Raw genomic sequence first — 26809 nt, 5'->3', positions numbered from 1 at the left:
GTAAAATGGTAAAGGAAAAAAAAAATCTATACACACACACTGAAGCATTTCTCAGAAACTAAGTTGTCTCAGCCAAATTGCTTTTGTGTCTGGATACTGGTTCAAATGTAGCCAGACTGTTGGTGTCAAATTAGGTGCTAAACAAATTTAATAGGACAGACAAAGAATGAATATAGATCATCTTTCTGTTAGAACTGTTCAAATGACTCCAGTCAAAAGAAAGGAAACACATGACTGCAGGAGAAAATGTACTTTTTAAACACAATGAAATTAGATAAAACTGTAAATCAGCAAAGAAGGTCATTCATTCCAAAAGAGGGGAAAAAAAGTTAATAGTACCAATAAGAGAAACGCAAGAGTGGAAGAAAATACCAGTTGGCAAAAACAGATCTAAACTGAATCGCAACTTCATTTGTCCAGGCTTCACCTTTTAAACTAAGACAGGTATAGCTACAAAAAAGGGTTCTTTTTCCCCTGATAGAACAGGAAATCAAAGGTTTAATTAACCGTGATTACAATATTTGCTAATCTGATTTGTCTCACCTCTTCCTTTTCTTTATGTGACAAACCAGCTGACATCCTGGCAAGAGAACTAAAGCAAAACTAGACTAATTTCTAAAGGAGCCTGCCATTGTTATAAAACAAACTGATCCTCCACCAGATCTATCTGAAACACATTCAATAGCAGGATTAATTCTTTGACAATCAAAGTGCCACTTTCAAGCCATATATAGGTAACTCTTTACATAGCGTGTTTTCAGTCTCAGAATAGAGCAATATTAAGGCACATGTTTAACTGAGAATCAGAAAATAAGGTTGCAAAAATATACCCTTCAACCTAAGTTTGAAGATCTAGTATCTTCTTTGGCTGCTCATGAACCATTAAGAGGGATGATTTAAATATTTAATCTTGAAAGAATGATTAAGTGTCTTCTGATGCTGAATAAGGATCATCCAAGTCGATTCTTTGTGCAGAAGAAGAATCTGATTACCAAACCAGTTTAGGGATGGAATTCTCTTTATACATATCTGCTTTGCATCAGAATAAGACCTCTAAGCTAGGAGCCTGGAATCAAAAGTTGGCTCATCAAACAGAGGAAGAAGAGTACTTATTGGCTAACCAAATCGAAATCTCTATCTAAAGAGAAACAAAGCAAAGTAACACACAAATTAGTCATCACAGATTCTTCTACACACTACTTAGTAAAGAGCATCATTACTTACTGAAATGTAACCTTGGAACTTGTGCATCCTTCCAATTTACACGACCCTTCACCTGGCTCAGGTGTTGGGGGGGACGGGCTGTTGAATTCTGCCTCCAGAGTTTTCTTGTTCAAGGCTGTTTTTGTTACACTGGATACAGAACCCAACACTGGCATGGATTTGGACTCTGAGGTGGCTAATATTCCAGTTGGACCTTAAAACCAAACACATACCTCAAGTTTAATAATTCTGTTCGATGCTTATTAATATGGTACTGAAAAACAGATTAGCTGAAAATCCCTCAGGAAGTGAAAAGGCCAAGTTTTGTTAAAATTTCAAGAGCATGCTGGAAAATGCTCCTATTAGAAATCTGCTCTGCTTTGGTGGTACTACTGCTTTTCAGTGCACCAGGACCACGCCGAGAAATTGTGTACAGACCTTTAACAAACTATAAAACCCCAGGCCATGGTTTCCTCAACTGACCAGGGTTCTTTAGTAATACTGGAATTGTGAAGTCTTTACTTCTCACAGAGCATGGCTTTCTGACAGCTCTACTTGAATCATTTGGCCTCTCAAGAGTTAATTCTTTCCAAAACTCAGCTCTGATTTTAAACAGAAAATGGAATGATGTCAAAAAGCTCTTTTTAAAAGGCTCATGAAGGCTTCCTAAGCATTAAATAGCTTTTATGAACATTTTCATTTTAATGTGATTGAGAAGTAAGTGGGTTAGTTTCCTACTAAAATACAGACACAGGATTATAAAAATTAAGCGGCAAAGAGTTTGGCTGTTTACCTTTTGGACTTTTCTGCTCTTTGGGTAGGATCAGAAAACTATAATAGGGCTTGTTACTACAATTATTGGCATATCAATCTAAAACTTCTATGCTTTGAAGCTAAGCTCCATCATTACTTTTTTTCTATCTTCAGTTAGGAAGATACTATCTTAGACAGTTTTTTCAAAGCAAGATTCTAGTATGTCTTTCTTGAAACTTCAGAAGGAATCCTTTTAAAACGAAGCAATTTATGAAATGTCACGAATGTACAAATAAAATTAGAACTTCTAAAAAATTAAGCTAGAGAACAACCTTGAAAGGTACCGCTAAGAAAAAAGCAAAACTTGGGACTCTCTATATCCTTAAGAAATGTCAGATCATCTCCTAAAATGGAAAGGACTGGTGGGTACAATCCAAAATGCTAGCTAATACTTGATCATTAGTATTAGGCTTTGGAATTTTATTCTTACATTTGTATATGAATGTGTCTGATGCAGTATAACAAACATATGAACTCCAAAAATGAAGTTCTAATTTGAAAAACCTATCTAAGAGGGGCTGGGAAATTGTGCAGCCATTCTGTTACTGCAGCTCCTCTAGCCTTACTCCACATGGGAGACACAGATCCCCCGCGGTCTGGTAGAAAGCCTCAGCTCACAAAGCATCAGTGTCTGCCTTTCTCATTTATTTCTTCTGTACCATCTGAGCAGACAAATTTGTGACATTATAGAATATTCTGGTTCAAAAGGCTTTTCCCTCCTGCCTGTGACAAGCCTCACACTGCATGGGGATGTGGGGGTAAAGAGAAAAGGGCAGAAAGATCAAGAAAGTTCACTCCTCAAAGTATAAATATGAAGTTGAACGTAAGATGTGCTTCAGAGCAGCTCTGCTCAGCCCTTGGGTAACTGTTGACTGCAACACTATAGATAGCTTTAAACAATCTGTCCTTGTAGAAAAGCAAGATCTGTTTCTGAATACACACCAACGCCTACTGCTGTTCTGCAACTGAAGCCAATTCAAAAGGAGGGAGGGTGGGTGAGCTGAGCCAGAGCTGTTATTTTTCTTACATACAAAAAGGAATAAAGAAAAATGCCTAATGTTTAAGATGATGATGATGATGATTAACACTATTATTATTGCATCCTATTTAAGCAGTCCAATGTTTTCCAAGAGGCACTTGCTGCTCTTTGAAATGTCAGTTTTGTAGCCCACAAGTCTAGGTAAATCAAGGAAATACCAGTTACTCCCGTAAGAAAAATTCTAAAGAAAAAGGTGTTTCTGTGGCCCCTGAGGGAGATACTAACTTGGGATATGAGTTCTGCCAATCTCAGGCTGCCTCTGCCTCACTTACGATGCTTCCTTTCTCCACTTTGTAACCTCACCTTTAGCCTTTCCATAACCCTTTGTGTGCAGAAGAAAAAAATCTCAGAGATCAAATGCACCTGAGGAACAAACCTATCAAACTTATCTCTGTAATTTGCTCCCACTATGTAGTTGTGCTACTTTAGCATCTTATTTGCCCCCTGGAATTTTCATTTTCTCATTCCATGACCTTTATAAAAAGATTACATAGTAAATACCTCTGCCAGTTTGATGCTTGAAAAACATTTGAACCATGTAAAAAAAATAGTTATTTCTTTTACTAGATGATAGAGTTTGTAAGTTTGTGTCCTCTCCCCCACCACCCTTTTTTTTTTTTTTGCTTTGGCTACTAGGGAGCTCAAAAGAAAATTTCTGCTCACTTACAGGTCACTCCCTTCAGTATGTTTCCTCTCCATCCTGCCAATTACACAGTTCTTATTTCTCTATCCAAATATTAATGATTCCATTGAATATGTATCTCTTATTCTAACTTCCCTCAAATGATACCTTGAATATTTGTATACTGGTGGAATATAATCAGTAAAAATCAGTAAAATGAAAGCGTCTCACCATGTCCATAAAATGTGTTCCTACCTTTCTCCACACTTTGAAATATTAAAATCTTCATATTGACTAAAATAAAAATGTTTCCTCATTTCTCCCATGGAAAACTAACTCTGAAATAGTGAGTGCTGCAAGCCTGACCAAGTGAGTGAAGTAAGAATGTTTCTGGAGGAACAAAAAGGTCAGCGGCAAAATACAAAATGTAAATGACAGAGCACAAAAATGGCATTTGCAAAGTCCTAAAAATTAATGACAACTACATGAATACTTTCAGCATGAAATGTTGGAAAAGTCACAGCACTGACTAAGTCACAAATGAATAACAATTCATTATGGAGGCTGGTAAATTCTTGTAAAGTGAACATAAGGGAAAAAAAGTCTCTTACGGCATCCCTTAGTTTTCCTGAGAGTTGGCTATTTGGGCGTGGGGTGGTGGTAATTCTTACAGGATACTAACTGCAGAATTTCTAGAACAAACTAAAAACTGAATGGCTAATTTTTTTTTTTAAAGAAGGGCACAAAGTCTTCATCTTTTTATAAAAACGGTTTGGCTGGTATTATGCTGCTTCTGGTTCAAGGAACCAATTTACTCCACTGAGTAAATCCCTATATGAAAGCTAGAGCTTGATTATCAAAAACCCAAATCCTTAATATTCTAGCAATTTAAACTTGATAGACAGGACGACAATGCAAATTTAAACTGTTACGATAGACTAATTGGAGTTGATTGAACAGAGTCTAAAAGATTCAGTACATTAGCTGTGGTTGCTATTAATTTTAGTTTAGGGTGGTTTTTCAAAAGCAGCCTCCTGGCAACAAGGGGAAAACCTCATAAAGGTTTCTGCTAATTCCCATGATCAAGCTGATGGAAAAAAAACTGAAGACATACAAAGTGAGTTCTGAAACACACTTTGAAGTCTAATACATGCATATCATGATACCAATGCAAACTGTGATCTCAAGATGCTCAGATGGTCATTTATAGTTGATGACAGAGCTGGACTTTCTCATTCACTTGATTCACAGGCAGGGACAATAAACTAAATGGATATGAAAAATAAAGACTATTTCTTTGCATTTGTAACTGATTTGTAATTACGACCATTATTACTAACTATTGTGTTCTTTGTGCCAGGCACAGTGCTAAGCACTTTTTATATATTGAAATACACTGACTTAATCCTTAGAATAATCCTATGAGGTGGTGCTTTTATTATCCTCATTTTATAGATGAAGAAACTGAGGCACAGAGAGGTTGAGTAATTTGCTTAAAGCGCAAGCAGTAAACTGCAAAGCTAGGATTCAAACTCATGCCTTCTGGTTCCGGAGCCTTTACTCAATGCTACATTGTTGCCAAAGTCCATCCCGGATGTCTTTACCAAAGGGCATCTTGCATTAAGCAAACAAGATCCATAAAAGCCTGATTCCCTACAAATAAATAAACATACCAATAAATAAAAATAAATAAGCACTCTTATGAGATACCCATAAGTACCTTTGCCATCCAATACTTCTCATTCACATAAAAAAAATTTAATAATAATTTTAAAAAGATCATTTTATGTTAAAAAGACACTTAAAGGAAGATGCTTCAGAGAGGAAGAGTAGAACCGTGGAAAATTCAAACCAGCTTACTACTGCTATCTGCTTCTGTTGTCAACTTTCTGCGACGCAAAATCCTTTCTAACTCAGTTTCACTGTTTTCAATGTGAAGGGATTTTAAGCTTCTTGAACTAGTGGATTTGTTAAGTGTCCCCTAAAGTGAAAACAAAACAAAAACAAAAACAAAAAGGTTAATGTCTTAATACAATACACAAAAGAATATAAAAGTCAAACCACCAAAACATTACCAGAATTTGAATGGAATTAGGAACTAAAATGAATTTGCTATATATGTATTTTTAATGTGCATATCTTTAACACATAGTCTTGGATCATCTAAGAAGATGCTACTGATGATGTAAGATGTTAGCTTAGGTAGCAAAAGAACAGCACAAGAATACCTCTTGATGGGCTAACTATATGAAATTCAGTGGTGGGAAGGTACTTGCACATTGATGATTAAGATTCTGATGTGTGTTGGTCGACCACGCAGAGAAGAAAACAGATATACTGAACTCACCTTAGAAGGTTATCTTGACATGGCAGCCATGAGTTACTGACCCAAATCCTTGCGGCACTGAAAAATGTGGCCGATTCTTCAGAGAGAATGACCCTGGCCGCACACCTGGTGACAAGGCGTGCTGCCGAAGGAAGCACATAACGCTCTCCAGCGGCCTAACCCAGGAGGTGCTGCGCTGAGCACACCTCGCTTCTCTGTGAAAGAGCAAAGGCTACAGTCTACAGGGAGGCAAGGAAGGGCCGGCGCCGTAATCCCACACTCCTGAACAGAGGAGGCAGTGAATGAATGGATTACTCAGGACCCGGAAGACACTGAAGGAAACAAGAGATGCCATAAAGCTGTGCTCCTGCTGAAAGGCGTATTGACTTTCAAGAGGACAGAGGAAGACCCAGGCAGTGCTCCTCTGCCCTGGCTCCTCTAGGAAGTATGTTATGGAGGGAGAGCTACGGTTTTCTATCTCCATTACCAGTCAAGTGTTTGTACAGAACACTGGGTGATGCACTTCTTCGTAGATTTAAGGGGTAAGGATTTAGCACCCCACCATTACAAGTGGTCCATTTTCTTTTCTAAGAAATGCCCACTATTTCTTTGAAAGAGCCCTCCTCAGCTGTGCCACAGGCTTAGGGGGGAATAAAAACCCAGTTGAACCACAATCTTTTGATCAGAGAAAATCAGAACCTCAAGTCAGGTATAACTTGCCAGACTTCATGCCAGAGTCGGAAGGCAGCCTTTGTCCACCAAGGCTAACAAATAGGCCAGCCTTTGTCATTTCAGCTCACTACGGGCTTGCCTTAATCCTGCTCCCTGCCCCCTGCCAACTTCCTGAACGATTCTAAGAATCCTACTAGCTAAAATGGTAACTCATGTTTCTTCTTTAACCTATAAAACAAAAAAAGTAGCTTGTAAAATTAGTTAGTTACAAATCTCACATGATATAGGTTATTATGTTGTTTCGGTTAGAAAGGTGTTTTTCTCCCTAACTGCACAAAGTTATAGAAAAGCAGTCTGTTGTCGGGAAAACTGACTAACAAGATTAGGAGACTATATTCCTCTGCTGTCAGCTAGCTAACCAAAACTGATGTGTAAAATTCTTAAGGCTCATATTTTAATCAGGCATCTGATACTTTCCCCCTGGAAGAACCTCTTTCTGCTTTGGATTTATTGCAAAAATTCATAAAATACATTAAAGGAAAATCATATTACATGTAACACTATAATAGCTTATTTTATAATTTAAAAAATTAGATGATTTCTTTATTTAACAGTTAACAATGCAGATCTGTACCCACTCATCAAAGAGTTATATTAGTAAGGTAGGATTGACACTGATAAGGTAACGAAAACAGAACTAAAACCAATTCAGATAAAAAAATTTTAATGTATTAGAAAAACTATTCCCAAATCATTTGTGTTTATAATTTTTAAAAAGTTCTATCATTTGTAAACAGAAAAACTTATGGCCCTTACTATTAAAATCACTCAAACTACCAGATTGTTTGAACATCAAGGACATTCTGTGTGATTTTCCCAATGGCTAGAGTTAATTTAAGAAAAAGATATGTGTCTGTGTATGTGTGTATGTACATGTACATACACATATACCTTCCAAGGGTATCTTTTATTGAAGAATTTATCTTTCACAAGATTCTCTATTTTTGTTTGGATAACCACATTACTTCCCCAAACTCCTGACCGTGGTGAGCTATCCTCTCATCGCACCTGATACTGAAGGAATTCATTTTCCAAGTTCTAATCCTTGAATTCCCAACTTTTTTCTCCATTCACTGACTGAGGCGGTTGACTAGGTTAGTATATGAGCAAACTTTAAATATGGAGGCAATTATGCAGAAAAGGTTTCTGCATGGATCTCAACTGACGTGATAAAGGAGCTCAGCTAATAAAGTACCAAGACTGTCTTAATTATCTACTTATGTTATAATAATAATATTAGAGAAATCACAAATTACCACATGGTACATACAATTCCTTCACTTCACAGAAAAGAGAATCCTATAAATCAGTGATCCTCGGGGTTTTGGGCCAGGTCCCACAGTAAGTCAGTGATAGGGCTGGACCGTGAACTTAACTTTTCTAATTTCTATTTCTACTTCAAACCGCTTTCATCATTTAACAGTCTTAATCCCCATGTTAGTTAAATGTTCATAATACCAATAACTCTAATTGTCAGGGAGCAAAATTAACTATTCAACAATTCCTGGGTAATTTGAAAAACTGAAGATGTTCAAAAAAGACCTAAAAGTGAATTTTTAAAAAGTTGTTCTTGTCTCTTTGATTTAGAGGCAACGGAACTTGAGAAGAGACTTTCTGATAAATTTCTGTTGATTTATTCTTTGGAAATGGCCATTTCCACTTAGAGTGGCTTTTAAATGGCTGGTGTGGCTCAAGAGGTTTGTGAAACCTAAAAAAAAGAAACCCTTGTGTGACTATGAGAAATAGCTATATATTTTTTATCCACAAAATACACAACTTTAAAAATTAAGTGTAAATAGACTTGGAAAAATAAGTTCAGTCAACATTGAGACTTTAAAAATTGGCTTGAAAAGTGTACAACTCAAAAGACAGTGAGGTTTTCCAACTCCCCCAAACACGAGATGTGTTTCCTACCCATGTGCTAAGTTTCAGCAGTAGGCTTACAACTCTGGTCACTTTCATTGCAGCAAAAACACCCCCAGGCTGAGTTCATTCCTGATTTCTGTTTTGCAGTAGAACTGAACACAGTGCTTCTTGGTTTCTTGGCATCTCTTGGTACAGGTGCTCACTTTCCACTTCAGTACACAATCTGTAGACTTTTTATGTTCTTTTCATGTTTGTTTCTCACATGCCACAACTGTGAGGTTCGTGTCATGTGCTTTGCTGGGTACTAAATTTTGATAATCCTAATAATCTGAACTCCAGCAAGAAGCACCAAGTGCCCCATCTGATAGGGGCTTCCTTTCTCTCCTAAAAGAAGCTGTATGGTTTCTTGGCCCCAAGTGACTGGTAGTTACAAGTGATCCATCATCCCTCAAAGGAAACGTCTGTGGTAGTAGTGGAAAGTTGCCATTTGGCAAAGAAAAGTAGGGGAGAGCATCGTGAGTTCCACTTTTAAAAAATTTAATGCAAAGAATAACAGCTATTAGTGATACACATTAATGCCATGTAAGGTAGAGAAATCTAACGATAAATCCAGGACAAAAGAGGATGGGGGCAATCTGAAGAAAAGAAAGATGTTTTGACAATTTTTATCATTTGTAAATTATTCCACAAAAATCTGTTCACAAATTTCTCTCCTTGAAGTGGTACAAAACTATAGTGAGTATGATGTATAGTGAACATGATCTTTAAAAGCAATGCTGTGATTTTCAGTAAACTTGCTACCAAGCAGCATTATCAGGAAGTGGGATATCTTGGGTAATCAAATATCATATGTATCTCACGTAGATGTCTGATTTTTTCAAATAAACCCGGTTTAAAAAACAAACTGAGGGAAGTTTACCCTTTCACTGAGGTTCAGAACTATAGCCCTAGAAGCTCCTAATGCCCCTGGGGGCATCTTCATGAACAAAAATTAGCATTACACTGTAGAGACAACAAAAAGGACTGTCATAGGGCATTCTCCTTAACACAACACTGGCTAACAAAATTTTCTCACCAAAGAATCCATTAGATAATAACCACATACTTTTTCCATGGTTTTAATACTTTATTCTGTAGGTAGACCACTACTGTTAGCCAGTGCTACATACCTCTCTGTAGTATTAATTCCACTCACCTAAAAACTATAGCAAACTAATTAAGCCACTCCGAGTTAAGTCTACTGTTTCATGCTTGATGAAAATAATTTTGTTTACCACAATTATGTGGATGTCTGCATGCAATGCATAATTAGCACAGTAACAACGAACATGGGAATATTAGCTCTACCTCCGCCCCCATGTTTGTTGACTTACTGTGCATAATAACTGGTATTGAGACTGTAACAAGATCTGAGAATAAAGCTCTTAGTATCCAAAACATTTTCTAAGTGAGGCATTTGTCTCTGACAGAAACTGTTGGACAGGGCAGTACTCATTTATTTTGTTGGCAAAAGCTCATACTTTGGAAAGAAGAAATATGACTAGAGATGGGCATTAAGCATGCTCTCTAATGGATGTGAATTACTTTTAGAAAATGAAATTCGTAACATAAAGAAAGGAACTTCTATTATCCAAATTTATCATGACTTTTCAAAACTGTGAGAAAAGCAGACTGTGACTCTGATGCTAACATATTTGGGGAGAAGCTCTGATTTATATTTAGGTGCCAAGAATTCCACTTTCATGCCCCAAAGTTAAGCACTATCCATGTGAGAGACTACTATACAATATACTATTACCTACTACATTTATCGTAGATTTACTTATAAATAAATCTACTGTAATCTATGTATAGATTTACTTATAACATTATTTACTATATTTATATTTATAATATATCTACTATATAAGTATGTACTGATCCTCACATCTGGCCAGACACTTTATCTTCAAGATGTAATACAAGTATTGGAGAACAAGAACAGGAAACAATGATTTGGGGGAAAGTGCACCCATTCTTTTAGAATAGAAACACCAGAGTATTGATACATTATTAACACACCCAGAGGAGGAGTCCACAGCACAATCAAGTAAACTATCAAAAGTAATGAGGCTTACTGTAAATGGAAATAAAATATATCAAAACCAATTATTCATAACAGTAGATTTTAAAAATATTCTTCCATTTTCCCAGTAACTAAATAATAAACTGAGATCTATTCTTACCAGTATTCCTTTTAGTTCATTCACTGCACTTTCAGAGCCTTTTGAAGATTCTGGCTACAATTGTAAAAAGAAGAAAAATGACTGAGTAATTCAGTTTTAAGATACCCAACAAAGATTTTTACATGGCAAAGTGTTGGTAGCTTATATTGACTATATTTTTTAAAATTAGGTCTACGTCTTACAGTTAGGAAAAAATATTAGACATGCTAGTGCTCTCAAGGGGCAGTTAAATAGAAAATTAGAGGTAAGAGTCAAGCTACCATCTTCTACACATCATTTTGTTACCTATTATCATATGTAGAAAAGATTTGGTAAACATTAAATTTCAAAGATTTAATTCCAAATTATTCAGAACATTTTACAATAAACTCTTCTCCACTCTCATTGCTGGACTTGAGCCAGCAAGCGAGGACTAGGAAGGCAGCGGTGCAGAGCAGAAAGCAAGCAACAGGGCAGAAAACCTCTCTCAGCTCCGTTAGCTCCAGGCCAAGGCCAGCTTACAGAGGACCGGCACGTCTAGTTTCATGAATTTCACAACAGGGATCAGCAAAGAACCCAGATTACAAGAGAATGTTAGCATCACCAGCTATCAGAGCAGTAAAAGACCTCAGAGGGCGTGCAGTCCAAGTACTTCATCTTACTTGTGAGGAAAGTTACACTTTGAGGAATTCTGTATTTGAGTCAGGTGTCTCGATTACAAGCCCACTTCTCATCTGGCTACACCACGAACAAAATAATTTGAAATGAAATTCTGGGTAATACCTGCCTGCCCCATAATACCACAGTCTCTGTGGATCCCTCAATGAAAAGATGGCTGAAAAAACCCTCTGATCTTCCCTGTACCACTTCCTTTCACAAAGGAGATGAAGAGAAAACCTGCAAGACACAGTGAAAGGAATCACTCAGGCCTCTCATTCCTAGAAAAGAGGCAAGGCTAATCTTTCATCAAGAGATGGGAGGTGGGGCTTCCCTGGTGGCGAAGTGGTTGAGAATCTGCCTGCCAATGCAGGGGACACGGGTTCGAGCCCTGGTCTGGGAAGATCCCACATGCCGCGGAGCAACTAGGCCCGTGAGCCACAACTACTGAGCCTGCGCGTCTGGAGCCTGTGCTCCGCAACAAGAGAGGCCGCAATAGTGAGAGGCCCGCGCACCGCAATGAAGAGTGGCCCCTGCTTGCCGCAACTAGAGAAAGCCCTCGCACAGAAACAAAGACCCAACACAGCCAAAAATAAATAAATAAATAAATAAATAAATGTATAAAAAAAAGAGATGGGAGGTGATTAATGGCAACCTATAATTCTTTCCTCTCAAAAGATAATAAAAGAATAAGATCCTATTCCAATTTTAAAAAACGTACAGTTAGAAAAAGTGAGAGAGAGAGAGGTTTGCCGCTCATGTACAAATTAGACTACGGTGTTCAACTTTCATAGCTTCGGTTTTCTGTGAAATACACATGCCATCAGTGGCAGTCACAAGTGCCAGTCAAAAGCTTTAAGACACTAATTTTAACCACACCAGCACCAGCACCAACATCAAGGAATTTAGTAATACGCAGTTAAATTAGTACTCTCAAGGCAGGCTTGACTTCTGTAGGTAAGCTGTTCGGTGACATGTTACGACTTCTGAACAAACACCCTGCCTAAAGGCATACTCAAAAGTGCCGCTATGCCACTCAAATTGCCCTCCGACTGCACAAGCCTTTTCAAAGCCTGGACTGCATACTCTGATAACTGGTGACATTTCAGGAAAGTACTGATGGTACTGGGGGAAGAAGTCTGCACTGAGGCAGGCAGTGACCATTTGTTTTAAAGGTTACTGACCAGGTCAGTCACCACTGTATCTACACAGTTTTAATGATTACCAGCAAAACAAAACAAAACAAAACAGTTGTCCACTGATCCTTGTTCAGCTGTCCTCCAGATTTTATTAAATTTTTTATTTAATGAACGGACATTAAATAATGTGTAACTACTGAAAGAGTCACGGCAAGAAAAAGGACAAAGTGATATACCGAAAATGAAAGTACATACAGAACACTGATCGCTTACGATTTAAGAAGTTTTCAAAATTTTTCTTTCTAAACTAATTTTGTTTCTTTTACGACACTGCGTTTTTCTCTAGTAATAATTTGGTTTTGCTATTCTTTCCAAACTAGTTGTGACATGAAAGCCATAAAAATGTATTCTTTTCTAAGGTTCTACTTAGACCCTACATTTTAAAGTGGTTTCACATTTTACTCCATTTGACCCTAACAATAACCGTGTGAGCCAGAGAGGGTATTTTATGGAGAAGAAGCCCGGGAAGCTGGGTGATAGTGCAGGGACCCGACTCCAACAACAGTGCTCTTCACTCACTCACCAGACACTGGCACTGAAAGAGCTGCGCCCAACTATCTACACGCTCAGCTTCCCGTCCAGTTCTACATTCTGCCCATTTGCTTTCAGAGCTCTAGCACAAGACTGAATTACTCTCCACCGCTGGCCGAAGCTTCCATTTCACTAGATGTGAATCTTCTCTTGGAGTGGAATGCTCGTTCCCTCTTCCCAACCTCCTCTCCCTGGACAGCCCACACCACGGCCCTTCCTGCCTTGTCCAGTTATCTTGTCTGCCTGTGACAAAGTGGCATCTTTAAAAGCCCAGCAGAATTTCTAGTGAACAGTCATGACACTCAGGGACACTGAAGTAGCTGAAGAAGGGCATCCTTGAGAGTAAGAAAGGACCATAAAGTTTGGTTTAAAAGAAGAGGAAGAAGAAAGAGAACCAATCTGCTGATACCTTATTAGAGTGAGGAAAGAAAAAACATTTTTCAAGAAAAATGTCAAAAACTCTACTATTGAGTCTATTTAAATGGGACAGATATACAAGGGGAAGGGAGAAGTTCTGAAGTAGACGCTAGGTACTTCCACAGATCCTGGAGCTCACTGTGGTCTAGCTTAGAAGACAGCTGATGATACAGATACACAAGTTTCTCCTTGAAGTGACCTGGAATAGGTCTGTGAAATTAATGGAAACAATCTTGTAAACCTCACTATTTTTCAAAAGTTGTCTTAGGTCTGCTACGGTATATGATGTGATCCCCACACTCCAATTCCCCTCCCCCACGCACTAAAACAAGCCTCGGGAAGGCAAGGATCTTTGTGTCTTGTTTACTGCTTTATTCCTAGTGCCTAAAACAGTACCTGGCACATAGTAGATACGCAATAAATACTTGTCGCATTATACACAAGAACCAGGAATTGACGAAAGTAAAGGGCACGCTAATTGTTCCTTGTTTGGTATAACAGTTCATATCAATGTCCCTCTCAAGGAGATGGCAGCACCCTGCAACCACAGGACTTACTTTCTGTAGTGACCTAGGCTTCCTATGGGTCAGAGTCCTTCTGAAAAGTGCTTATATGAAGCAAAGGCTTTTACGACACATTAGCCTTAACCTAAGATTTGACAGTCAATTCTGATGTAGCTTTCATCAGATTTCAAAATTTTACATTAAAAAAAAGAAACATCAGGGGAAAAAAAGTATTTAGTCATTCCATACCTTTGCCTTGGGTCTAGCTGTCTGATTAACTGGTCTGAGATGAACTCCCTTTTTAATTCTGTCCATCATCTCTTCAACTGCTTGCCTCTTCAGGTCTGTGACTTCTTCAGCTATTCAAAGAACACACACATAAATCATCTTATGTTACAAGAAAACTACTTCCTATTTCTGGTGACTTAGAAAGACTGCACTATGTAATTAACCACAGTCATTTTTCAGACAGAGTCACAAAACACCAATAATTTACTAAGGTTAACAGCTCCCAGGTAGCAATAGTTTTTTAATAAAAATCTTTTAATAAGAGATTTGCTTTGAGAAATAAGAGTTATAAAATTTAAGGTCTAATTTGTAGCTTGGAAATCAATATTAGCTCATCTATGTTAAACAAAGTACATTTTGTTCCATGTGTCAGCATAATAATAGACCTGAATTTCTCCAGGTCTTTAAAAACCTAATTTTGTACCTAACTCCAAATAATCATTCACTTTTGTCTCAAAGATGTTTTTGTAACTTATAGTACAATCTATGTCAAAGAAATCCAACCAAAGCAGGAATAACTATCAAAAAGCCCATTTGAAAATAAAAGATCAAAGAGATCTTTTTACTTGTTGGAAGAAATCCACAGTCAAAAGATGAGCAGCAAATAGATAAAATCTATTTTTAAATTGCCATCTTTTGTTTAGGAATCACATGGGAAGGAAACATTTAAGCAAACCTTTTTCAAGTCTTTTAAAATTATCAATGTTAAAAGAAAACATACATACAGAAATGACTGCAGTTAAGTAATTAAATTTGATAAAAAATTTCAACTGTCTATTGTTTAATCTTTACACTCTTTGGCTGCAAAAACAATAAAGCTGTTGAAATACGTATCAACTAGATGAATGCCAACTGAGGTGAGCTGAGACCTGTTGGTCAGAAGAGTGAAATTTGTCTCTTGCACAACAGCTTGACCAAAAGCACCAAATCATTCTGGAACATTTATCACCATTAATGCAGCTCTAGATCTTGTGTTTACCTCCAGCTAACTCATTGTATCCAATACATTCAAGCGTAAATATCTCATAAAGACCCTCCAACTAGCATCTTTAACAGACTCCACATCGTGGGGCAGGCATATGGTAGGCACTCAGCAAGCATCTACCTACTGACTGACTTGTTAAAGTTCGAGCTTTAAATGGCTATCAATAGTTTTACTATTTGAGCAGAAATAATTAAACCTCAAAAGGACGGCTTCTAAATGGAGGCAATCACAACTATATCCCCCAGCTAATTCACAGTCGTGTCAGGCTTTGCGCTAGGGAGGCCAAAATTATGGCTTCTTTTACTGCTATATGGCAGACTTCACTCTAACCCTGGGTAGCTTCTTATACATGCCGAGGGGAGCAACTTAGAGAATCCAGAAGGTTCCATCATCCTCCACTCTGCAACATCACAGTGATGGGATCACTGCTATATTCATCATATAACCTAGGTTTTCTGGTACAGTCCTGATTTCAAATAGTGTTGTCATCCTCAGAAGCCACTGAAATGCTGGGAATTCAAATTTCTCAATATCCAAACAGCATTTTTCAGTTCCAGAAGTCAAAAGAGTATCTTTTGTGAAGCAACATGGGAGACATGGCACCAAGGTCAGAACTCATCCACCAATAAACGAAAAGACAACAAAACTGTGGGTTGATCAACTATGTGCCCTTAAGCAGTATTTTCTAAGGCAGCCTCTGCTGATGGCTCACAAACATCAACAAGGGGACAGACAAGAAAATTACTATGAACAGAGATTCATTCATTCATTCATTCACCGACTCACTTATTCAATATCTGAACACCTATTATGCACTACATGGTACTTTTGCTGACCGTTTTCAAAATCAGAGGAAATAAGACCCAGATCTGTCATTCAAGCACCTGGTATGGGTATGGAATTTATTCCTGGGAATTTAAAAAAATCTTCAAAACACATTTGATTTTCAGAAAGGCTGCCATTTTGAGTAAGACTTGGGAAGAGCTGCATGGCAACAGGAACACCGCCTACAAACAGATTAGCACTCTGTAAGGAACGACTAAAACTCAATAAAATGCACAAAACAAAAACTAATTAAGGCAGACAGATGGAGAATTATGGTCAACACCATTCAAGTCTGCTGCAGCATCTAACATAACAGGAATTTAAAGTAGTTTCTTATTTTTGCTTGCCAGAATCATAGTGATAATTCAGAGAAGTGCCACTATCTGTATTGTGTACAGATTATAAACCAGGCTCACAAAATTTGCTCAGTCTTTTTCAAACGTAAAGGCTTAATTGGTCTTAAGGAAAAGAAATCACTCTTATCAGATTCCCTACTCAGGCACAACACAAGGGCAATGGCTAGGTTAGCTACACAAGCTTTCTCTCTCACCCACCCTGTTTTTGAACTAGCAAAATGCAAGCTATACGAACTTCTGAACTATTAAGCAGTTCTAATAAATCTGCAAGAATCACCTACAGAGAGCTCATGGTATGTTTTGTAATTCTTTTCTGCAATCACGCAGTTGGTAATTGTCTCACAAAAGCATGTAATCAGGGGGACAATAGAAATATGCAGGATACTGGAGATTAAGGAAAAGGGACAAATGAAGACAAGGGGTCTAATGTTATTGAACTGCCACAGGAAAATAAAATCAAATGTTCTTTGAGTTAGTGCTTCCAGGTCAGTCTTGGATCAGAAAGCTACATGTAATTAATTGAGGCTTAAATTTTAAGACCCACTTAAAAAATAAGTTAGTTCTTCAAAAAAAAAAAAAAAAAAGACCCACAGACAAAACCATCACCTTATTGCTCAATAAAACCTTTTGTTATTACCTAGAGGAAACTAAAATGAATTTTTAAATGCCACAGGTTTACTTTTCTCTTTCAATAACATTTTTAAAAAGGCATTAAAAAAAAATCTTATGGCACCGTGATGCACAAAATTTCTAAAGAACATATTATGGTTGAATAAGTTTGGATTTGACCTACAGTCATAAAGTTAAGAAAATTTCCTTAACTACAATGATCACAAGAGCCTGCTGAATGAGGACTTCTGCCCTTCAGGGTGGTTGGTACCATGCCTTTTTTTTTTTTTTTTAGGTAACATTTTGAGTATTTTCTATGTTATGGGCACTACTCTAAATGCTTTACATGTTGTGAGACTCATAATTCTCAAAACAACTCTATGAAATAGGAACTATTATTCCCATTCTACAGATTAGCAAACTGAGGTAAGAAAATATCAACAAATTAATGACCTAAATATATGATAAACAGCAGGCATACATCTCAAATCTCAGAACTTGTCCAATAAATGCATTCTTATCAAAATTAGGGTTATTAACTGCAAAGTATGTAATGATTTCTTGTGTTTAGATCTTAAAACTACTTCTAAAATATTTCAAAGACCTTCCCTACAATCAAGCTTTTTTTTTTTTTTCTTCTTTCTTTTTTTTTAAATTTTATTTATTTAGTTAGTTAGTTATGGCTGTGTTGGGTCTTCGTTTCTATGCGAGGGCTTTCTCCAGTTGCGGCAAGTGGGGGCCACTCTTCATCGCGGTGCACGGGCCTCTCACTATCGCGGCCTCTCTTGTTGCGGAGCACAGGCTCCAGTCGCGCAGGCTCAGCAGTTGTGGCTCACGGGCCTAGTTGCTCCACGGCATGTGGGATCTTCCCAGACCAGGGCTCAAACCCGTGTCCCCTGCATTGGCAGGCAGATTCTCAACCACTGAGCCACCAGGGAAGCCCCCAATCAAGCTTTTTAAGAGTCATAACCCAGCAATAAAAGTTTCTCCATTCATAAGCTCTGAAAAACATACCAACTGTATAGCAAAAGCCATCATACGATGCTAATATAAGAAAACACTGTGATAGTGGGACTGGTTCCTATGTTATAAATGCAAACTCCAAAGTGTCTCAGAAGACCCCAATATCGATGCTCTACATTCATTCATCATGCCTTTAATCACTGTTGATCCATTCGACAACTATTTTTTAGTGTGAATGATTAACAAAACACTATAAACTACCTTGCCAGACAGAGCAAAGTATGGCTATGGTACCTATCATTTACGGCAGTATGATTTTAGGGTGGCCCCAGTTTAAAAATCTCCTGAGCAACTTCTGTGTCTGTAACTACTTAGATTCCCAAAGTAACAATTCAGTAGCTCAAGGATGAGGGGGAAAATGCTGCCACATTTCATGAATTGTAAATGAAATATCATTTTCATAAGGAAAACTGCATGGTTTCTAATACTGGGAGTTAAGAAGTTCTAGAACACATCTTTTTAAATTTAAGGGTGCTGTTGAGGTTGATAAGCTAAAAATGTAATTTACTGAGAAGGGGAATTTATTTTATTCTGACTGCCTTCCTGACCCTCTAAGACTTAACCAATTTTCCCGAAACAAGATCGAAACAAACAAAATTTTAATCTTAATTACAGTGTCAGGGAAGGCTTACAGCCAGTAACCCAAGAGCAGGGCTGCCCTGCAAATCACCAAAGGCAGGACTTCTAAATCCTGCAATGCTTTGGCAAAGCAGAATTTGCCTTTTAGCTGCATTACAAGGGGCTGTAGGAGGCAGGGGCAGAAAGTCAGTTCATACAGATGATAAAATCAAACAGCTTTCGTGTGTAATGGTGCTGCAAGGTTCTTGCTAAGAAGAAAAGACCAAGTCTAAACTTTGATTCATTCAATATGCGTGAAAGCTGTGGGAGGCTGCAGAGAGAAGTAAACCCTCACAGAGCCTGCAATCTGTTCAGGGGAGAGGGGGAGAGATGTGGAAATAACCCCAACACCAGAGCAGAGGCTGGGGGGTGGGACATTAAATCCTCACAGTAACAAAATTTGAAGTAAACTGCTATAGCAACACACAGTAATGAGCCATCCATTCTGGATTATTAATACTCATAAATAAAGGAAGAGGAGGAAAAGCCTGGGAACACACCAGACAATATGCTGAAACCTGAATGGGAGACATGGAATTAGAACAGTACCTTGCTAGAGGAAGGGCAGGAGGGCAATTCTGGAATGAGGAAAGACAGGAACAAATGCACAGGAGGCTTAGACGTAAGGGGCCAGCCATAAGGTGAGACAGATGTAATGAGAAATGAGGCTAGAGTAAAGGCAGAGAACCACCTCTAAGCAGACAGGGTATGAGATTCTATTCTGAGGCAGGGAGAAGCACAGAAATGGGATAAGATGTAGGACAACATAATGAGACCTGGCGTCTGAGAACACGGCACTGCAGAGGTATGAAAATGGCTGGGGCGGGGCAAGGAGACCCAGAGGCAGGAAAAGGGGGCCAAGAAGTTTGCACCCATCTGGGCTTGAACCAGGCTAACCTACCATGCTCCAGAAGTAAAACAGGTTGAACAAACATTGCTGAGTTTAATTTGGGTTCTACGGTACTCAGGCATAAAGGCCCAAGATCTGGGGCCAGCATTTCAAGTTTCTGCTCTCAGTGTGGGCCCACATCAAACTGCCCACAGCTCTGTGCACTGACTCTGCACCTACCCACCCGGGGCCTCTGCTCAGCAGGAAACCTCCTCTCTCTCCAACCCCATCTCTTCCTATTATCCTCAGCTTCTCCCTCTCCAAAGAATCACAGGGTCCTATGAATTTTACCTCCCTAAACAGCTCCTGAATTTATCCATTTCTTTCTCTACGGCTACCACCCGCATCTCAGCCCCATCAACATTCACCTGAATGAGTGCAACAGTCTTCCCTCATCCACTCTCATTCCTGTACAGTCTGTTCTCTGTTCTCTCCCTGCAGCCAGTGTAATTTTTTACAAAGGACAAATCTCATCATGTTACACTCCTACTTAAACTTCTACTGCCCTTAGGATAAATATCAAAATCTTGACCACCGCCTCTAGAATCTGGCTCCTGCCTACCTAGTTGACTTCCTCTCTTGCACCCCATGTTCTAGTAATATCAACTTTCTTTCAGTTTCCTAATATGCTAAGCTCCTTCCCCACTCTGGACCTCTGAATTGTTGCCCCTCCACGTGATCTATTTTACCATATATACCCTGACCTTCTAAATCCACAACTACTCAGCTTACACATCGCATGCTGACACCAGTAGTCCACCTCCATCATCTCTTAGATCAGTACTGATAATCACTCCTCCACAGTACTGATCAAAAAAATGTACTTAAATAATTATATATTGCACTGGTAATTACATGTTTACTTCCTGTCTGCCCCACTCAAATGGGACTTTATGTCTTGTATCTCCAGTACAAAGCACTGGAGAGAACAAAGAAAGTGCTTGACAAAGTCTCAGTTCATTGTTATCAACTCTAAAAAGCCTTTCCCCAGGACTTCCCTGGTGGCGCAGTGGTTAAGAGCCCGCCTGCCAGTGCAGGGTTCACGGGTTCGATCCCTCGTCCGGGAAGATCCCATATGCCGAGGAGCAACTAAGCCCATGCGCCACAACTGCTGGGCCTGTGCTCTAGAGCCCGGGAGCCGCAATTACTGAGCCCACGTGCTGCAACTACTGAGCCCACGTGCCACAACTACTGAAGACCACGCACCTAGAGCCCGTGCTTCGCAACAGAAGTCATTGCAATGAGAAGCTTGCGTACCACAACGAAGAGTAGCCCCCGCTCGCCGCAACTAGAGAAAGCCCGCGCACAGCAACGAAGACCCAACACAGCCAAAAATTAATTAATTAATTAAAAAAAATAAACATAAGGAGTGGTGATTGTACAGCACAGAAAATATAGCCTATATATATATATATTTTTTTTTTAAAGACCTTTCCCCAAATCCTCATTTGGAATTACTCCCTCTCTTTCTTTTACACCCCAAAGTACCTCACCCCTTAATGAAAACACATTTCCCAGCATCCCTCACATTACAGTGATATGTGCGAATGTTCACCTGCTCTAGACAGTAAGCTACATGACGACAATGACTGTTCTTTGGTTCATTCTTATAGCTGTTAAGTTCACATTTCTCCCCAACAATCTGTTCATAGTCAAAGAGCTAACAAGTATGTCTACTGTTGAAAAATTGTACACCATCAACAAAAAGTTAACCAAAGGGGTGGGGTGAGAATTACCTGTTTCTGGTTGAGCTGCTTTTTCTTTCTTAGCACCACTGCCACTGGGGTGGGATCGCTTCCGGATCATGGACATGAGGGATCTTTAGGAGAAAGAAAAAGATCGACAGGATTAGTGGATGCCTTATGATCCAAGAAATAAAATGTATAGATTCTAAATAATCAGTAAAAATCCAACTCTTCTCTAAGTGCATGAATATATAACTAGAATTTAAGTAGCCTACTTTCTACTTTAATAAACTGTTAAATTTTTAAGAAAGAGAAAGATGTCTCATCCCTTTACTGTGTAAAAACCAAACTAGTTACTGGAAGAAGGGGGCTGCTAACATTATTACTAATTTTATGCAGAGACATCTGCAAAGTAAAACAGATACAGAAAACCTTTCAATATCCATATTTAAAATTCAGAAACAGCTATCTATGTAATACATTTCAGAGGGAAGGACAAAAGAATTAGGGGATGTTTTGGTAAATATCTATTTGCGAAATATGGGCATAAAAACATCTGAATCTGCACAACATAGACCAGATACTTCAGGGATAACATATATTCAGACCACTGTCTCTCTGGTCCATGTTTTAAAAATCTGTGTAAAATCCAAATCATGATAAATTTGACATGAAAATTTAAAACCTCCATACATTAAAAGACATCATAAAGAATAAAAAGAAACTCTACAAATCAATGAGAAAAAGCACACACCCAACAGAAAAAAGGACAAAACCAAGAAACCCCATAAAAAAGGATGTCCAAATTTCCAACACACATACAAACAGGTGCTTGACTTCTTTAGTTATTAGGAAAACACAAATAAAAGCCACACTGAGGTTTTACTAAACACTCATCAAATAGGCAAGAAATTTTAAGTCTGATAATATCAAGTGTTGGTAGGTTTGTGGAGTAACAGGAATTCTCAAACTGAAGATGTATAAATTGATAGTACCACTTTAGAAAACTGTTCAGCATGAAGATAGACATATCCTATGAGCCAGTGATTCAACTTCCATATATCTTACAGAAATACAAGCACTTGTGCACCAGGAAGCATGTACAGGAATGTTCATGTAGAATATCCATAACTTCCCTGAACTGGGAATGACTCAAATGTCTATCAGTATTACAATGGATAAATACATTTTGGGACATTCATAAAGTGGGTTATGTATCACTGAATATGAATGAACTCTGGCTACATAAAATAATATGGATGAATCTTACAAAATAATATCAAGTGAAAAGAAAAAGACACAAAGGAATACACTACAATTCCAATTATATAAAGTTATAAACAGACCGTATATGTATTTACAGTAGTTTAGGGATAGGTATATAGGCAAAAAAAACCTTTTTCTTTAAGAAAAGGATAAAAGGATAGGACTTGAGGGTACTAGCATTGTTCTATTTCTTGATTTTGATGGTGATTACGTGGATACTCATTTTATATTATTTTAAACTGTACATAAGTTTGTGTACACTTCTACATATATATTATCACCCCCACCAAAAAAAAAAAAAACTTAAAAAAAATGAATCAAGTACTCTGAAATTCTTTCAACTACATTATAAATGTCCTCAGTGTGGTAAACTAGATTTGACAAAATACAGTCCTGAGGAAGACAAATTGGGAAAAGAGGCATAATGCTGCCTCCAGAAAAAAGGGCAACTGGGTACACAGTACTATTTGCTCTGAGGACAGAACAACTTGATGTTCCTTAACCACTATCATTTTTAGATTTTTTTTTTTACTTCTTACTTCTATCTTTGGTTATATTATTAATCCCCTCCCTAATTGCCTTTTCTTAAAATTCTCACACACACTGAACTATCTCCCACAAAGCACAGCAAAAAGAAAGTGCTACATCCTACTCTACCCTGTGAAGTTTCCAGGACTTACCAACTGGGAAACAATCAGTCACTGAGCTTTTAACTTCATCTAGTTAGTCTTCTTTGGGCTCACAGTGGCCCAAAATGTAATTAAATTACTTTTATAAAACTTCTAATTTGCACAGAACTTCAAAACAAGTACATTTTAATCCATAAGGTGAGGGAATTAAATGATGCAAACTTTATTTTTTCCATTCTGTCAACTGAAGACAGGAATATTCAATGTCTACTTGTTAACATTCCATAGAAGGGTGGGGTTTGAGGAGGGCTCTCACTAATCAGAGGCCTCTCCTCATTCTGTAATGACCCCATCTCTGGTTCTGAGGGGAAGTTTTGAGAATGTGTATTATTGTACATAAAGATTACAAAGCAAGAAGTTATTTGTACTGCTCAGAACAGTTGTATGTATTTACATAAATGAACTAAGCATATATGTCCAACACTGCAAACCACCAAAGTAGATAAGAGAAAGTGCTAGCTTTAAATGTTCTGAAGTATAAGTTGAAGACTGATATGGTGTCCACAGGAAAATCATCTGTAATATTAAAAAGAACTGTCAAGATGTTGCTTAGACTAAAGAGAAAATATCAATAGATAGTGTGAGTTTCACAGGACAGATGAAAAGACCAGGACAAGACATCTGGGACCAATCATCCAAACCTCTGGCTAAAACTGCCCCAGGTGGAAAATATTCACCTTGAAATTCTTCAAGTGTTCTTCACACCCACTGTGATGGTTAATTTATGAGTCAACTTGACTGGGTCATGGGGTACTCAGATAAATGGTCAAACATTATTCTGGGTATTTCTGTGAGGGTTCTGGATGAGATTAACATTTAAACTGGTAGCCTCAGTGACTGTCCTCCCTAATGTGGGATGGGCCTCACTCAATCAGTTGAAGGCCTGAATATAACAAAAGGTGACCCTCCCCCAAGTAAGAGAAAATTCCTCCTGCCTGACTGCCTTGAAACTAGGACATCTGCTCTGTCCTGCTTTTGACTCAAACTGAAACACTGCCTCTTCCTGGCCTGTTGACCTTCAGACTGAAACAATGCCACAGGCTCTCCTTGGTCTCCAGCTTGCGGACTCACCCTGCAGATCCTGGGACTTGTCAGCCCCCATAGTCATGTGAACCAATTCTTGAGAATACATTCTCTTTTTATGTATATGATGTGTATGTACACATGTACACACACACACACACACGTCCACACACACACGTCCACACACACACACGCACACACACCCACATCCTATTGGTTCTGTCTCTCTGGAGAACCCTGACTAATACACTAATATACCCTACCCTTTCCCCATGAGCCACACCTGGCCAGGACCTGTCCTTTCACTCCATTACTACAAAATGACCAAGATATGCCTTTTTCCTCTCTTAACTCTCTCCCATCTGTCCTCTAAGTCAAATGAGCAGGAAGAGGAGGGGAAAGCAATAAAGCCACTTAAAGAAGCCACAGGCTCTAGTCTTTTTCTTCCACTACCACTTCTATCCATGATCTACATCAGGGTAAAACAAACAGCTCAGGAAGGGCTTCCCTGGTGGCGCAGTGGTTGAGAATCCGCCTGCCAATGCAGGGGACACGGGTTCGAGCCCTGGTCTGGGAAGATCCCACATGCCGCGGAGCAACTGGGCCCGTGAGCCACAACTACTGAGCCTGCGCGTCTGGAGCCTGTGCTCCGCAACAAGAGAGGCCGCGATAGTGAGAGGCCCGTGCACCGCGATGAAGAGTGGCCCCCGCTTGCCGCAACTGGAGAAAGCCCTTGAACAGAAACGAAGACCCAACACAGCCAAAAATAAATATAAATAAATAAATAAAAAAAAAAAAAAAAAAAAAGCTCAGGAACAAAGTTGGAAAACCTTGATTAGTGGATTCAAAGTCCATTGAAACTCAATACAAATGCAAATATATTTTTTTGACAAGAAAGTACTCCTTACCAAAAAATAAAAATCTCTTTCTACTGAGAAATTATATCTTATACTACTTAAATTCGTCTTAAAATAAAAATCATTCATGTTATTCAATGAAAATTTTCTTTAACGGGCCTTATAAGAGTTCATGCTTTAGATATACATAGTCTGCTGAGTCCTACTTTCATTTCTCAGTGTGACTGTAGGATGCTTTTTGAGAAAATATTCTATTTAGGTTATACTTTCCTTTTAATTCTAAGGGCTCTCAAGGTTTCAGAGACTAAAAATTAAAGGCCAACAGCAAGATTATAATCGTTTTTTAATAGTTCTCCCTCCTCACAGACAGAAGAGACCTTTCTTATCAAGCTCAAAATTCTAGACCTTAGAAAAAGATCAAAGTGATGAATTTCCTATTTTAAATGTCAAATTCAGAATATCTCCTACAGATTTAGCTACCCAGGAGAGAAAGAACTTTAAATACCTGAAATTCTTTCAATTGACTCTTGGATCGATCACGTGTAAAAATTATTTTGCCTTAACTACTTCAGTGGCTTAAAGTAGATCTGTTGGGTTTTTGTTAGTTCAGTACTTTTATTTTTTAAATAACTGAACAAAGCATAGCTTTTCAAATTCAAGTTAGTGAGAGAAAAACATGAAAACATTCTGGAGAAGCTCAGAATTCCTTGATCTTCCAGTTAAAGGAAATCCTAATGATACGGACTGAAGTTTTAAAACTGAAGTATCAAAAAAATTTTTTTTACATGTCTAGCTCCTTGGTTTGGAACATCCACATGAAATATAAACATCTACAACAGAAGAACACTGTAGGCCACAAGATGTCTTTATATGTTACAAGAAAGGAATGATACACTGGCCTTCAGAAAATTCTCTGAAACACCTGCTGATATCTTTCATACTTTTTACCACCACGCCCCTCAAAATGATGCATCTAAGCCCATATTGCTTAAAAAGGATACCAAAAGCATAAACTTCAGTTTCTCTGACAAGGACTAACATTTGATGCAGAGCCGTCTTCCTGGACGTGCTTACCGGATAGGATTTGGAGGGGGAGGAGGAAGCGGTGGTGGAGGAGGAGGTGGGGGAGGTACCGAATTCTCAGACTGGTTCACCCGTTTCTGGAGTTCATCAACTGCACAGAGAGCAAGCATTCAGAAAAGAGCTGAAATAAGCAACTTAACACCTTATATACGTGTAAAGGAAAAAACAACCACTCTCAAAATCAAGTTCTTTTATTAAGGCAAAGTTAGAAATTTCAGTATGAAACTGCAGAACCCTTTAAACTTATCATCAGTAAGAGAGGCCTTATATAGGTTACAAAAAAAAATTACCATCTTTTTGCTATATACACAAACTATGGAAAAGAAAAAAAAAATCAAGACAATGGCTGGATGGGTGGGAAGTAAGGATTGAGAGTAGGCTGAAGAAATATTTGTTAACAATAGAATTTACTACTCAAACACTAAGAAATTGTTAATACTTGACTTTTAAAGTATACAGACTAAGAATTAATTTTAAAGATGACATTTAGTAATGAATTTT

The 26809-nt window shown here is 38.3% G+C and overlaps 1 protein-coding gene across 10 annotated transcripts in view; it reads right to left on the bottom strand.

Annotated features, from left to right (window-relative positions):
* Positions 1-26809, bottom strand: part of SHTN1 (shootin 1) — a 102420-nt gene that overhangs the window by 15414 nt on the left and 60197 nt on the right. For all 10 annotated transcript variants that reach the window (XM_082423415.1, XM_082423409.1, XM_082423417.1 and 7 more), the window contains 6 exons: positions 26300-26399; positions 21442-21524; positions 14362-14471; positions 10827-10880; positions 5538-5658; positions 1225-1417 (listed from right to left, as the gene is read on the bottom strand). In XM_082423415.1, the coding sequence (XP_082279541.1) occupies positions 1225-1417; positions 5538-5658; positions 10827-10880; positions 14362-14471; positions 21442-21524; positions 26300-26399 (661 nt within the window). The remainder of the gene's footprint in view (positions 1-1224; positions 1418-5537; positions 5659-10826; positions 10881-14361; positions 14472-21441; positions 21525-26299; positions 26400-26809) is intronic.

The sequence above is a fragment of the Balaenoptera physalus genome, assembly GCF_965194825.1.
Source record: "Balaenoptera physalus genome assembly, chromosome: 14".
Taxonomy (NCBI): Eukaryota; Metazoa; Chordata; class Mammalia; order Artiodactyla; family Balaenopteridae; genus Balaenoptera; species Balaenoptera physalus.
The sequence above is the reverse complement of the archived record's forward strand: the minus strand, read 5'-3'. Positions and strand labels throughout refer to the sequence as shown.